The sequence below is a fragment of the Acinonyx jubatus genome, chromosome A1, assembly GCF_027475565.1.
Source record: "Acinonyx jubatus isolate Ajub_Pintada_27869175 chromosome A1, VMU_Ajub_asm_v1.0, whole genome shotgun sequence".
Lineage (NCBI taxonomy): Eukaryota > Metazoa > Chordata > Mammalia > Carnivora > Felidae > Acinonyx > Acinonyx jubatus.
Genome location: NC_069380.1, coordinates 9,484,475 through 9,499,707, shown reverse-complemented (window position 1 = coordinate 9,499,707; position 15,233 = coordinate 9,484,475). Strand labels below are relative to the sequence as shown.

The following is a 15,233-nucleotide window of genomic DNA, read 5'->3' as shown; positions in this document are numbered from 1 at the left end:
AACACACCGGTGTGTTATGTTCCTGCTTTTGAGGACCCCTACCTAATGGCTGTCGATGACACAGCACTTCCTGTTTGGCCACGTCTGCTACAGAGCACTTTTCCACATGTGGAGTTCTGGATGTGTGGCGTGAGTAATAATGGATGGAAAGGACAGGAGCTCCTCCAAATATCCTTTCTAACCACTTGCCCGGGGCCACATGGGACAGACATACCACAGGGAGGCCTTAATTTAGAGCCTTGCTTCATTCAAGGACCTTTCTTGCCATAGTTAACATGAACGTGCATCCTTCATGGACCTCCCAGTGCAAATCGAGCCAACATCTTGCTTTACCACTGAACAATCTTCAACAAAACTATATCAAGTCTCTTGGGCTATTCCTATTACTAGGAAGCTACCATATCAGTGTTGGAAGGAATTTTGCGGTCAATGAGCTTACAACGCTTGAGTACATCCAATGGCATTCTAGACAAGTTGGTTCATAGCCTGTTCTTGTTTTTTTTCAGACACTCACAACCTCATAGAGTAATGCACAGCACTTCGGGCAGGGTTGGTTGGTAAAATCCTTTATTATTTTGGGGTCAGATCTACCCTCTCTGTGACTATATCAACCAAATTTAAAATACACAAAGCCTCTGACCCGCAATTCCACTTTTAACCTGTATCCCGTATCCTGTAGATACAGTCCCCATGGGTTCAAAGACATGTGTGCAAAGATATTCATTAGAGCGAAGGGCTGGAAATTATTTAACTGTTTGACTGGGGGACTGATTAAACAAATTATGGAGCAGGATCTGTTTTGTGGAAAATCAGGCAGCTGTTAAAAAATGAAACTATTGGGGCGCCTGGGTGGCTCAGTCGGTTGAGCGGCCGACTTTGGCTCAGGTCACAATCTCGCGGTCTGTGAGTTCGAGCCCCACGTCAGGCTCTGTGCTGACAGCTCAGAGCCTGGAGCCTGTTTCGGATTCTGTGTCTCCCTCTCTCTGACCCTCCACCGTTCATGCTCTGTCTCTCTCTGTCTCAAAAATAAATAAACGTTAAAAAAAAAATTAAAAAAAAAATGAAACTATTTTCGGGGCGCCTGGGTGGCTCAGTCGGTTAGGCGTCCGACTTCGGCTCAGGTCCTGATCTCACCGTTTGTGGGTTCAGGCCCCGCGTCCGGCTCTGTGCTGACAGCTCGGAGCCTGGAGCCTGCTTCAGATTCTGTGTCTCCCTCTCTCTCTGCCCCTCCCCCACTTGCACTCTGTCTCTCTCTCTCTTACAAATAAATAAACATTAACAAAAAATTTTTAAAATTAAACTGTTTTCAAATGCTGACAGGGAAGGCTTTATATTGGTTCTTCTGGCCCTGGCCATGCTGATTCGTGAGGAAAAGGAAGGGGCTCAATAACACATATCACATTTATACAATCAAAAAGGAGGGTAGACACAAATATATGTTTAGGTTTTATCTGAAAAGATACTGGCAACTGTGGTTGCCTTTGAGAGAGAAAATTGTGAGGCTGGGTGTTGGATGGGTGGGAGAATTTTATGTGCATATGTATATGAATATATCTAGGTATGTTTATATGTGTATGTACAGGTCTCTCATCTCTACCTGCCTCCCTTTCTCTTTTGAAATGTTGTACCTTGTAAATATATCACTTAAAAAACTTCTTTAAGGGGTGCCTGGGCGACTCAGTCAGTTAACCCTCCTCCTCTTGATTTTTGGCTCAGGTCATCATCTCACAGTTCATGAGATCGAGCCCTGAATTGGGCTCTGTGCTGACAGCACGGAGCCTGCTTCGGATTCTCTCTCTCTCCCCACCTCTCATGACTCCTCCCCGACTCGTGTGCACGTGTGCACGTGTGCTCCCTCTCTCTCTCAAAATCAATCAATATTTATACACAAAAACTTCTTTAAAAATAGGTCTTCTTACAGAGAACAAACTGAGGGTTGATGGAGGGAGGTGCGTGGGGGATGGGAGGGGGGGATGGGCATTAAGGAGGGCACTTGTTGTGATGAGCACGGAGTATTGTATGTAAGTGATGATCACTGGATTCTACTCCTGAAATCAATACTGCATCGTATGTTAACTAACTAGAATTTAAATAAAAATTTGAAAAGAAAAAAATATTTCTTCTTAGGCAACAAAAACAAAAATAGGCAAATGAGACGATATCAAGCTTAAAAACCTCTGTGCATCAAAGGAAACAAGAGTGAAAAGCAACCCACAGAATGGGAGAAAATATTGGCAAATCATGTATGTGATAAGGGATTAAAAACAAAAATGTATAAGGAACTTCCGTACATTAACAACAAAAACCCCAAATAACCTGATTAAAAAATGGGCAATGGACCCGAATAGGCTATTCTCTGAAGAAGATATTCAGATGGTAACAAGTATATAAAAACATGCTCAATATCCTTAATCATCAGAAATATGTAAATCAAAATTACAATGAGATATCACCGCAGGCCCATTAGGAGGACCATTATCAAAAGAAAAGAAAATAACAATTGTTGGCAAGGAGGCAGAGAAATTGGAACCCTGTGCACTGTGGGTAGGAATGTAAAATGGTGCAGCCATATGGAAAACAGTATGGAAGTTCCTAAAAAAATTAAAAATAAAATTACCATATGATCTAGCAATCCCACTTCTGGGTATATATCCAAAAGAATTCAAAGCAGGATTTCAAAGAGATAGTTGTACGTTTATGTTCCTTAGACCATTATTCAAGATGACCAACAGGAAATGACCCACACGCCGATGAACAAACAAAACAAAGGACATGTGGTATATACACACAGTGAAATATTACGCAGCCTTAAAAAAGAAGGAAATCCTCACACACATGCTACCGCATGGATGAACCTTACGCACGTTATGCTAAGAGAAATAAGTCGGTCACAAAAAGATGGGGACAGCGTGACTCCGCTCAGGTGAAGTGTCTAAAGCAGTCAAAATGATAAAAACAGAAAAGAGAAAGATGGTTGCCAAGGGCTGGGGGATGGGCAGGGGGAATTCACGTTTAGCGGGGATAGGGTCAGTTTGGCAAGATGAAAAAGTTCTAGAGATCTGTTGTGCAACAATGTGAATATACTTAACGGTACTGAATTGTACATTTCAAAATGGTTAAGATGGCTTAAAAAAAAAAAAATCTGACCTCTTAAATCCTAGGACAGGGCCCACCCGGTTCTACCTCTAGAACTGTACAAAATACTTTCATCTTTTTTTCTGCTGCAGCAGGCCTTTCAAGACCTCTCGCAAGGCCCCTTAAACTGGTTGCCTCTTCTCCAGGTGAAACAAGCTCTTATTTCCATCGGTTCTGCCCCTGTCACCTTAGCACCCTTCTCCCATCAGACCCAGAACCGCCCGCTGAGGTGCAGCAGGAGGGTGGGGCTTGGGAGAGAGGGCTCCCAGACACGCACCCCTGCCCGGGGAGACCCTGTCCTGAGCACTCAGTGGGAGCTTAGTGGCTACCCGGTGAGGGTATCTCACAGTGGGTATCTAGGGGAGAGAAGGACCTTGAGTGGGATATGGACCAAGAGGGACTGAGCCTGCGTATGAAAAGGCAAGCTTTGCTAAGCGTGTGGTGGCCTGACTTTACTGCGTGAATGTTCCCTACACACAGTCACGAATTTGCTGGAACAAGACAGAAAACCAGTATCGCTTACGTTCACATGGCTCCTTTATACTTTTTAAGGCATTTTGCAACTGGATTGAAGGTGCCACTCACGACAATTCTTTGAGGAAGGCGGTCAGCAACCATTTTTCTCATTTCAGGAAGAGGTGGCCTCAGCCAGAAGGATTAAGGACTTACTCTGTCTTCTGTGTCATCCTTACCGGGCTGACCCTTTCCACTCTGCAGGCTGCCTTTGATTGCACATAAAAACAAGCAAAACGAAAAGCAAAAGCAAAAATGACCATTTTGCTCAATTGTCCCAAGCCTTGTCATTTTGAAAGATGAGAATGTTTTCTATAGAGATAGATGCAAAAGACCGAACTATTTCCAGCTCATAATGCACACCCGTAAGTGCCAAAGACTATTTGTGGGGTACCCTTGGACTAGTGCCCTCACTGAACCTGGGGACCTGGGGCTTCTTCTTTGACTGATAACACCTGAACCTGCCTCCACCAGCGGGTAAGAGACCAGTTAAACGTCCCGCTCTGGGGAAAGGGAAGTCCTCTCCCCTTGGCTATGTAAGAGGATCCAGAACATCCTTAGGGCCAGGAGTCTCCTAGCCTGGGCCCTACACAGGGCCCAGGGGATCCCTCTCCCGCAGGGGCTGGAAACCAGAATGGCAGCTGACAGAGGTGGGAAGGCAGAGGCAAAGGGGGCCTCGGGCAGCCAGGATTAAAGAACGTGGGTATTCAGAGGCCTCCAGCAAAGCAGCGCTGTGCATGTCACCCTGGCCCTGGCTGTTTCTCCCCGTCAGTACATGGCCCTGACGCTGCCCTTCTGCCTATGGTAACTTTATTTTCCCCTTTTAGGCTGCTCTCCCCGACCGTGTTAACCTAATTTCATCGGGGTAAACAAGTTAGGGAAGTAAAAGGAAGCGGCACATAGGAAAATTTCCTTGCAGTCGGAGCATCAAGGTCCCCAGGGGAATGAGTTAAGGGGCTTCTCTGCTGGCACAGAGGAAAAGCCATTTTGCTGCAAAAGACACTCCCAGGCGTCCTAAGCTGGCAGATTCCGGGCTAGGGAGAAACGGAGGCAGGGAGGGGAAGGTGGAGGGCTTTCTGCAGGAAGCCGGCTTTCTGGCCTCTGGCTGGGCGATCTGGTGGCAGGGAGTGCTATTTAAAATAGTTAACCGGTGGGCCTGACCAATCAGAGCCCGGCTTCCAGCGCCGGCTCCGGGAGGCCCTCTGCTGGTCCATACGTTCCAATTCGGCTGCAGCGGGGGTGGGGGTGGGGCAGCCAGGGGAGGGGCCGGGGCCGTGGCCGTGGCTGTTTACCACCCGGTGCGGAATCGTTCCCACGTGAACACGTGGTGTGGCTGCCGCAGTTCACAGCGGCTGGACGCCGTCCCGGTGGGGGTGGGGAAAGAGCCGGTGGTCCCGGGCGCCTCCCCCGCCGCCTGGCGCTACCCCAACGTGCTTGTGCCGAATCACGGCTGGCACCGGTGGCCTCTTGCAGCCTGGCAGAATCGCGCACGTTCGTTCTCCCTCCTGCCGAGGCAGGCGGTGCCCGAGCGTCCCGCGGGCGCGGCCAGGCGCCCCCTCTGCCCGAAGGAGCTCCCGTCTGACCTCGGAAGCGGAGGCACGTCTTGCTTCACCAGCAGGAACCCCTCTCCGGCTTTCTCCCCCTCGCCTTCCCGGGTGACAAGCAGCTGCAACGTGCCGGCGGACCGGATGCCTCAGCCCGGGAATCCGGGGCTCTTCCTGCGTAAAGAGGAGGGGCCTGGGCTTCCAGAACCACTGACAGATGTCTGTGGGAAAGGGCTTCCACACCTGCCAAACCGCCAGCTTCCTTTCTCATTCTCGAGGGCTCGAGGTAACACGAGCTTGTGAAAAATGTGTCGTGTGCGCCGCGGTTTCCACTTTCACCCAAGGCCAGCCAGCTCATCTCCCGAGCGTGAAAAATCAGGTGGCTGAGTTTCCTAAGGCGGGAGGCGAGCGGGGGCCTGTGAAACCAGGTGCGCGTCCCCCTCCCCCCCATCCCCCCCATCCCCCCAGGCGCCTGGCAAACCAGACCAGCCTGGACCACGCACGAGAGGGGGGCCGGATTAGACCCTTAGACCCTTCATCCTGAGAGGGAGACCTTAAAGATCCCTTTTGGTTTTCCCAGTCTGAAAACTTGTGCCGGGGGAAGGCTTGAAATGGAGAGCTTCAGCTCATTCCTTTGATTTCTACACATAGTACTTTCACTTTCAGTCCATGTATAAAGAGTTTTAAAATTCGTATGTTTACGAGGCGCATAAAGAAATCACAACACAGTAGTCTCCCCCGCCTTACCCATTCTTCTCTCCATTTATTGATTCCCGGAGCCAACAGCTGTCTATGATTTTAGTTGTACTCCCGGTATGCGCAGCGATCATTGCTGGATAATATGCTTATAAAGCTGTATCTTTGTTAATTTTAGAGATCACCCGCCGCCTGGGGCACCTGGGTGGCTCAGCCAGTTAAGCGTCAGACGTCGCTCAGGTCAGGATCTTACATTCGTGAGTTCAGGCCCTGCGTTGGGCTCGCTGCGGTCAGCACTAGAGCCCGCTGCGGATCCTCTGCCCCTCTCTCTCTGTCCGCCTCTCTCTGTGCCCCTCCCCCTCTTGTGCATTTTCTCGCTCTCAAAATGAACAGATTAACTAAAAAACAAAACAAAACACAAAACCAGAAAGAAATCATCCGCTGACTTATTTCTGTGCAAGATGAGGTTTTAGCCCTTTCGTCCTCCCCCCAGACACAGGTACCCCAACTTCTCCGTCACTTCCCAACAGAGGTCCTGTATTTCTTCTCATCCTAGATGCCATCCATTATACGATGGAGCATTATTTATGAGTCACTACAAAAGAACAAAAGTGCTTTCAATGACACTATGATCCAATACTTCAAAACCAAATTAATGTCTGTTTATTTATTTTGAGAGAGAGAGTGCAAGCCTGTGCATGGGGGAGGGGCAGAGAGAGAAGGGGGAGAGGGAATCCCAAGGGGGCTCCATGCTGTCATCATAGACCCCTACCTGGGGCTCCATTTCACAAACCATGAGATCGCGAGTGAGCCGAAACCAAGAGTCAGACGCTTCACCCACTGAACCACCCAGGAGCCCCTGATCCAATACTTTATCACGTTGGCTACAAGATTCAGTTTGCTTTTCAGGATGTTCAAATGTGAAAAATATGTGCATTGTAGAATCTCGTGAATTAGGGGACATCACAATGTCTGGCTAAATCACCGATCAGTATATACGTTATTTTAACTGTGTTAATATTGTTCACAGTGTACTATAATTACATTTCTGCTCTTGTATTACGTCTTTTCCCCTTTGGAGCTAACAACTGCCTGGTCTATTTAACTGTGTAGTTTTGGGGGGGTATTTATGAGTAATTCATCCCCAGGCTCTCCCCAGTGTGGTGAACGCATTGGCAATCTCTCAGTTGCAATTCCTTCCCCGTGGGGACCCCCCCCACCCCCCCGAGCTGTCTTCCTGCTCCAAACTCAGCGCCGGGTTCTCCTGGGCCTACCCCACTTGCCATCTCAGAGTGTCCCTTCCACATCGTCCTGGGATTTCTCTTTTCTTCTTTTCTGTATTGGATCTCCTGTTTCCCCGGAGCTCCTGTCTTCTTTCTTGGTCTGTTCTTTGTTTTGTTGGAGCACATCTTCCTGAGAAAGGCCTGTGGCAGGTAAATGTTTGGAGACCTTGTAAATGTCTTTAGTCTACTGTGGCGCTCGATAGCTTGTCTGAATGTATTACTAGACCTTGGAAAGAATTTTTCTTCATGTGAGAGGCTTCCCTCCAATGTCTGGCGATATACTGCTGGCACTAAAGGGACGTGTGCGTGGGCGAAGCTTGTGGACCAGAGGGCTCCCTGTCCGTGACTCTGCAGTGATCTGGATGCTTCACTGGGGGAATCCTGCTGGATTGGTCTCCGTAAGTCTTCTCCCTTGGACTGGTTGGCTTCCCCAGAACCGGATCATCTGTTCTTTTGCCTGTGGAGTATAAGCCTCATTGCCAGTGTCGTGGGAGCCAAGAGGGTGAAGGGGACTGTGGAATCTTACAATCTAAAATGCAGCCTGTCATTTAGTCTCGTTTCGGTAGTGTGTCAGTCACATGCCAGCCCTCCGTTGTGCCCACGGTGCAGATGATCTCTGATTCAACCTTTTCTCCCAGGGCTGGGCAGGGGCAGTGGTCCGGCTGCACAGGTGCAGGAAAAACCGTGGGGAGCCTCAGTGCTCCTTCCACAAATTTCCGCACACCTGCGCCCATGTTCGGCAACAGAGGGAACCAATTTCTGTTTCTTTGTGAGGTTCTGTGGTGTAGCTAGTTTGCTTCTTACAGGCTTCCTTTTCTGTGGCCTTGGTGTTGGCTTTGTCTTCTCTGCTAAATTAATTACTTCTTATTCGTCTGCTTTTTTCGTTTCCAGAAGATTGTTGCCATGTTTTGTTTGTTGTCGTTTTTGTGCCTGTCTTCTCCTTGTCCTTATGGGTCTAGACAGGGTGTGCTTCTAAGTGTTTGGCAACTGGCTTTTGGGGGGAGGGGGAGCCCTGATTTGTAGCAGTCCAGTTTCTGTGGTATAAATACTCCTACTGTGGCTAATTTCAAGCTCCCGAAAGGACATCGCTGAACATGCAGATGGGAAGAAATGCAAAGTTGCATATCATTATATAATACAGATCTGCCTTGACTTTACAGTGGGGTTACAGCCTGGTAAACCCATTGTAAGTTGAAAATGCATTTAATACACCTCACCTACTGGTCCTCACGGCATAGCTTAGCCTGCCTTAAATGTGCTCAGAACTCTTACATTAGCCTACAGTGGGCAAAATCGTTGAACACAAAGCCTGTTTTATTTATTTATTAAAAAAAATTTTTTTTTTAATGTTTATTTATTTTTGAGACAGAGAGAGACAGAGCATGAACAGGGGAGGGTCAGAGAGAGAGGGAGACACAGAATCTGAAACAGGCTCCGGGCTCCGAGCTGTGAGCACAGAGCCCGACGCGGGGCTCAAACTCACGGAACGCGAGATCATGACCTGGGCTGAAGTTGGACGCTCAACCGACTGAGCCACCCAGGCGCCCCAAAAGCCTGTTTTATAATAAACATTGAATATATAATGGAACTTACTGAATACTGTACAGAAAGTGAAAATCAGAACAGTTGTCTGGGGACCGAATGGTTGCCAGCGTATGGGTTGTTGGCTCTCGTGATCGCGGGGTTGACTGGAAGCTTCTTCTGCCCAACATCAGGAGAGAGGATTGTACTGCGTATCGCTAAGCCAGGAAAAGATCAAAATTCAAAATCTGAAGCCTGGCTTCTATCAAATGAGAATTGCGTTTACACCGTCATAACATCAAGAAATCTTACATCGAAACGTTGTCAGTTGGGGACTATCTGTATTTCCGCCGTGTGGGCACAATAGCTGTGAACAGTAGACCTAAGTGACCTCAACAGAGTAGATAATTATAAAATTACTATGAATAGTAAGTGCGGAGAGTTTGTTAGGTTTGTTTTTAATATAATTTAAAATATTTTAGGCATATGTAATTTAGTTTTTAAACTGGCTGTATTTCACAACCGGCTCAAAAAATTCCTACAAATTTCACCATCAGTTTTCACGAGCCACTAGCTGCTCTCCTGCACATGATTACCTTTCCTCATATATTGGGGTTTTCCCCAAGTTTTATTGACATATGACTCGTATATTATTAACACAATGGTAATCCATGCAGGATTCACATGCAGAAGAAAGGATGACACTTCATTCGAAGGAAATGATGCTTGATTTGAGGAGCAAAAAGAAAAGTTAAGCTCAAATAAGGTGTGGGGAGGTCATCAGTCCCCATGGGTAGTACTCCGAGGGAAGTCATGTCAACACGATTAGGCATGAGGTCTTACTAGGACAGGGTAGTGAGTTGGCCAACCTTTCTGTTCTGATTTAGTTTCAGTCTTGAAGACCATTTAGTATATCTACATTTCTTTCTTCTTTTTTTTTTAGTGTTTATTTATTTCAGAGAGAGAGAGAGAGAGAGAATGACTGGGAGAGGGGCAGAGAGAGAGGGAGACACAGAATCGGAAGCAGGCTCCAGGCTCTGAGCTATCAGCACAGAGCCTGATGCGGGGCTCGAACCCGTGAACCGCAAGATCATGACCTGAGCCAAAGTCGGACGCTTAACCGACCGAGCCACCCAGCCGCCCCAGTATATCTACATTTCTTAGCAGTCCTCTGAAGTGGTGCCAACCAACTTCTTATTCCAAACACGCATGACCACCAAGGGTCCGTGTGATAATGTGAGTGCTGGCACAGCACTTTCTTTAGCCCAGCCCAAAGCATTTTACCAACAGTGCCTCATTAAGTCCCACCACACCCTAGTGTGGGAGTAGAAGGGGAATAACACTATCCCGATTTTACAGATGGAAGAAACAGGCCTTGAAGCAAATCCACAGCTGCTGAAACTAGCTTTCCAGCCTGCGGATTCCGTGGGCTAGCTCTCCATGACAGGATTTAGGCACCAATTTGCGTCTGCTGCCTATACCTAGCCAGGTAAGGGTACGGTTTTATTATCTGCAATATCAAGGAGTTCCTTTAAGTCCTAAACTATGCGATTCTGGTTTTGGCCTTTGTTGACCCTCCCACACCTTCCAGAATGCATGGTTTTGTGCATGTGATTCAACAGAATTCCAGTCTGGCTGTAGGAATGCGGGAGTGTCGGCAAGAATGGAAGACCAGATCATTGTGGTTTGGTTTCCAATTTGAGCAGATCACAGAGCATTAACGATTGCCGAAATAGGCAATGGACTTTGTGAACCGTCACTATGTGCCCGGTACAGCTTCAGGACTTGATATACACTCTCATTTAGTTTATTTCAACCTTCACAGCAACACTTTGTGGCCGGTGTTGACATTTTCCCTGTCTTACAGATGAGGGAAGTGAGGCTTAGGGAGACTACATAAGCACAGCTGGCCTCTTGGTTATAATGACTGGTGTAGACATGGATGTCACCCAACAGAATCCCAACGCTGGACGTTCCTCGCAGGGCCTCGCCGAAGAACCGTCTCTTCTCTGGTCGCGGAGTCGTTCGACTGCGAACCCAGTGAGGTGGACTCCCATGTTGTGTGAAGAAGAGCTCTCTGTAGGAGGAGAGAATGCAGTCCTCTCACAGAGAAAAGCGGAGACAAGGAGGGGGAGAAAGAATTCGGAGGGCATTCAAATCCTTGCCTCCCAGTCCCCGCCTTCCTTATCTAAGCCAATTTGGTTGAGTTCAGCTTTTGTCACTTGACCAGTGGGTGAGTTCTGGACAATATAGTGCTTACACATCTTGCTATCCATTTTTAATTTTTAAAAACATTTAAATCCAAGGTCGTTATCATGTTGTAATAATGGTGTCAGGAATAGAATTTAGTGATTCGTCACCCCAGTGCTCATCCCAACGAGTGCCCTCCTTAATGCCCCTCACCCATTTAGCCCATGCCCCACCCACCTCCCCTCCAGCGACCCTCAGTTTGTTCTCTGTATTTAAGGGTCTCTTATGGCTTGCCTCCCGCTCTCTTTTTTTCTTATTTTTCCTTCCCTTTCCCTATGTTCTTCTGTTTTGTTTTTTAAATTCCACGTGTGAGTGAAATCATATGATATTTATCTTCCTCTGACTGGCTTATTTTGCTTAGCCTAATACATTCTAGTTCCATCCACGTTGTTGCAAATGGCAAGATTTTGTTCTTTTTGATTGCCGAGTAATATTCCACGTACATCTTGCTATCCTGATGCTAGACATTACCATATTTACCAGGATAGGAGGGCCCACCACCGGGTCCCTTGGACTTACCCAGGTCTGTAAGCAGGTAAATTCTCCCCATGGTACAACTTTTCTTCCACTTCTTTTTGCCTTTTATTTACTTATTTATTTTTAAACTTACATCCAAGTTAGTTAGCATGTAGTGCTATAATTATTTCAGGAGTAGATTCCAGTGATTCATCCCCTATAACACCCAGTGGTCACCCCAACAAGTGTCCCCCCTAATGCCCTTTACCCCTTTAGCCCATCTCCCCACCAACAACCCCTCCAGCAACCCTCAGTTTGTTCTCTGTATTTAAGAGTCTCTTCTGTTTTGTCCCCTGCCTTGTTTTAATATGATTTTTGCTTCCCTTCCCTTATGTTCATCTGTTTCGTATCTTAAATTCCTCATAGGAGTGAAGTCATGATATTTGTCTTTCTCTGGCTAATTTCACTTAGCATGATGCCCTCTTGTTCCATCCATTACTTGCAAATGGCAAGATTTCATTCTTTCTGATTGCCGAGTACTACTCCATTTTATAAGCCACACCTTCTTTATCCATTCATCAGTTGATGGACGTTTGGGCTCTTTCCATACTTTGGCTGTTGTTGATAGTGCTGCTCTAAACATGGGGGTGCATGTGCCCCTTTGAAACAGCACACCTGTATCTCTTGGATAAATACCTAGTAGTGCAGTTGCTGGGTCGTAGGGTAGTTCTACACCATACTGTTTTTTTTTTTAATTTTTTTTTTAATGCATATTTATTTTTGAGAGAGACAGAATGCAAGTGGGTTAGAGGCAGAGAGAGAGGGAGACACAGAATCCGAAGCAGGCTCCAGGCTCCAAGCCATCAGCACAGAGCCCCATGTGGGGCTCGAACTCACAGAGCTGTGAGATCATGACCTGAGCCAAAGTCAGAAGCTCAACCGACTGAGCCACCCAGGCGCCCCAACGCCATACTGTTTTTTTTTTTTTTTTTGGAGGAACCGCCATACTGTTTTCCAGAGTGGCTGCACCAGCTTGCATTCCCATCTACTTCCCCTTCTAAGCACGTTCTGTATCTCATCCATAAGATTCTTCTCTGTTTCTTCTTACTTGGCTCAAGCCTCCTAATGTGGACCTCTTAGAGTTGATATGCATTACTTAGTCTTCTGACCTCAAGAGGCAGAACAGTCCTGGTATTAACAGTACAAATGACATGATGGCAGTACCGGGCCCCGTAAGGGTCCCCAGACTGCACAATTTCACGGGTAGAATTCCTTTTTTTCTTATGGGGTAGGGGTAGGGAAAAACAGGGTTGCTGACTTTTATTTTGCCAAACTGGGGCCAGTAAGCTTACGTGAATCCTCCCAACGTTAATTCATTTATTTGTTAACTAAGGCTAGTAAAGACTCTGCTTTAAGCCCTGAGGGTATACAACAAGCTTACATTCAAGTCACTAGAAGACTTTAAAGGGCCACACTAATTCTTGTACAAATTTTACTCTTCGCTTTCCTTGATACCTTTGATTAGGGTCTAGAATTTAGGGGATGGTGTAGGGAGATTGTCAGTCTTGTTGGCAACAATCTAAACGATGAGTCGGAAGCAAGAAATGGAAAAGGAGGTGAAGAGGAAGCCAAGGCGGTAAGTGGAAGGTAATGTAGGGCATTGACCAGAGCAAGACTCAGAGGAAATCAGCGGGAGTGGCCCTCATACGTGGGACCAGATGCAGGGGAAAAAACCTTCTTGATGTGTATAGTGTTTGCATCTGAGCAAAATAGGTTTATGAAAATCTCCTTGAAACTCCTGGCAAGGAAACCTGAAAAAGGTTCTGGTAAAGCAAAGCATTAACAAAATGGAAATTAATTGTATGGTACCGGGTACCTCTAATCTAATGGCATTGGTAAGCTCTTTATTTACTGTATTGTCTGTTATTTCGTGTTAATAAAATTAAAAATTTACCTAGTAGAAATGTTGTAGATACATTTGCAAGCCTGGTCCTCCAACCTCATTTCGTTTTGGCGGCTTTAGGTTCTGGGGCCCCCGCTTCTCTTGCTGAGGGGTTTCAGCATTGCGGCACCTTGACTGGGGGATGCAGTAGGCCGCCTCCAAGATGGCGCCTCATGGTGCCTGCCTCCTGCTGATCTCAGCTGTCTATAGGTCTCTGGTAGAGGAGTTGAATCACCTTCGCTTCCTTTGCTGAACTGGGGGTACTGGTGTTTTGAATGAGATCTAGAATGATATTTCCCTTACACTCATCATCATACACTTCTTTTTTTTAAAGTTTATTTATTTATTTTGGCGGGGGGAGGGGCAGAGAGAGAGAGAATCCCCAGCAAACTCCACACCGTCAGTGCGGAGCCTGACATGGGGCTCGAGCCCACGAACTGTGAGATCATGACCTGAGCTGAGAGCAAGAGCTGGACACTCAACTGACTGAGCCATCCAGGCACCCCAGTCATCGTACACTTCTAATCCCTTGTCTGTTCCTTTGATATTTGCATGGATGGATGATAAAGCACACATAGAATCCAGAGGATGACGCAGACAGTTCTTTCTGTCCCTGTTCCAGCTGGGTGGAGTATGGGAAACATTTTTTGTGCACATGCAGGCTTTAGAAACTGGTCTAAATGAGAACCTCTCTCTCGCTTTTTTAATTACAAAAGCAGTAATGTCTGTGGTGTAAAAAATAAAAAGGCAAAACCATTAAATACCCATAATTTCACTATCTGGATATGAACACTATTAGCAACTGTAGCATTTCTACAACTATTTCTATCTGTGTTACACAAACAGGTAATATAATGAGTGCCGTTTTGCAAATTGTTTCTTAATTAAGTATAGTATGAGCCTGTGTTTATGCCATTAGTGTATTATATCATCTACAATTATAATTTTATTTATTTATTAAATATATTTTTTTAAGATTTTATTTCTAAGCGATCCCTACACCCAGCGTGGGGCTCGAACTTACAACCCCGAGATCAGGAGTTGCAGGCTCCACTGACTGAGCTGGCCAGGCATCTCTCACCTACAATTATAGTTTTAAATGGTTGCACAGTACCCCATTATGTGTCGTGCATTTTTAAGCCATTTCCTTGTTCTTGGATATGTTTATTTCCATTTTTGCTAATGAAAGAGATGCTATAAAGAAATGCTGTAGATTCAGCGCGTAGCTAAATATTTGTACCTATCGTTGACTTTTCCCCTTTAAGATAAATTATTAAGGTGGAACGGTTAGATTGAGGCATCTATACATTTTTAGAGCTTTTTCGACATATTGCCAAACTGCCTTCCAGAGAGGCTATACCGGTTGATACTCAGTGAAATTTATTAGTGTGTCTATTTCTTCCTGCCCTTGCCGGCACGAGAAATTTTTTTTGTTTTTTAATCTTTCTGGCCTGTATTTGAACGGGAAACAGAAGAATTCTTGAAGTGCAGCTTACAGTCACCAACTGGCCACAGCTGTGAGTGTCAGCAACCTCCACTTTAACCCAGCGCCCACCAGGCGTGAGGGAAACGAAACGCTGAATCGAATCTGGCTCTGGCACGTTGTGTTCCTAAGAGGAGAAGAAGGTCGAAGCTCACGTGTTCAAGATGGAGGAACAAGGGTCAAACGTACAACAGGCAACCCCTGAGGTTTTGTAGTTATAGTTTTGGGAATTTAGCCTAAAGAAAATTCCCAGGAAGAGGAAAAAGCACATGTATGTGGAAAAAAGTTGATTGTAGGGGCGCCTGGCTGGCTCAGTTGGTGGAGCGTGCGACTCTTGATCTTGGGGTTGTGGGTCCGAGCCCCACACTGGGTGTAAATATTACTTAAAAAATAAAATTTAGGGGCGCCTG

At 46.4% G+C, this 15,233-nt stretch overlaps 1 protein-coding gene across 1 annotated transcript; it reads left to right on the top strand.

Moving 5' to 3' along the window:
- The first annotated feature begins 2,334 nt into the window (after positions 1-2,334).
- LOC113601150 (uncharacterized) lies at positions 2,335-10,362 on the top strand. The gene is made up of 4 exons (XM_053201034.1): positions 2,335-2,376; positions 3,282-3,364; positions 4,817-5,478; positions 10,052-10,362. Exons 1-4 carry the CDS (start codon positions 2,335-2,337, stop codon positions 10,069-10,071), a joined length of 807 nt encoding a protein of 268 aa, XP_053057009.1. The 3' UTR covers positions 10,072-10,362.
- Positions 10,363-15,233: the final 4,871 nt, after the last annotated feature.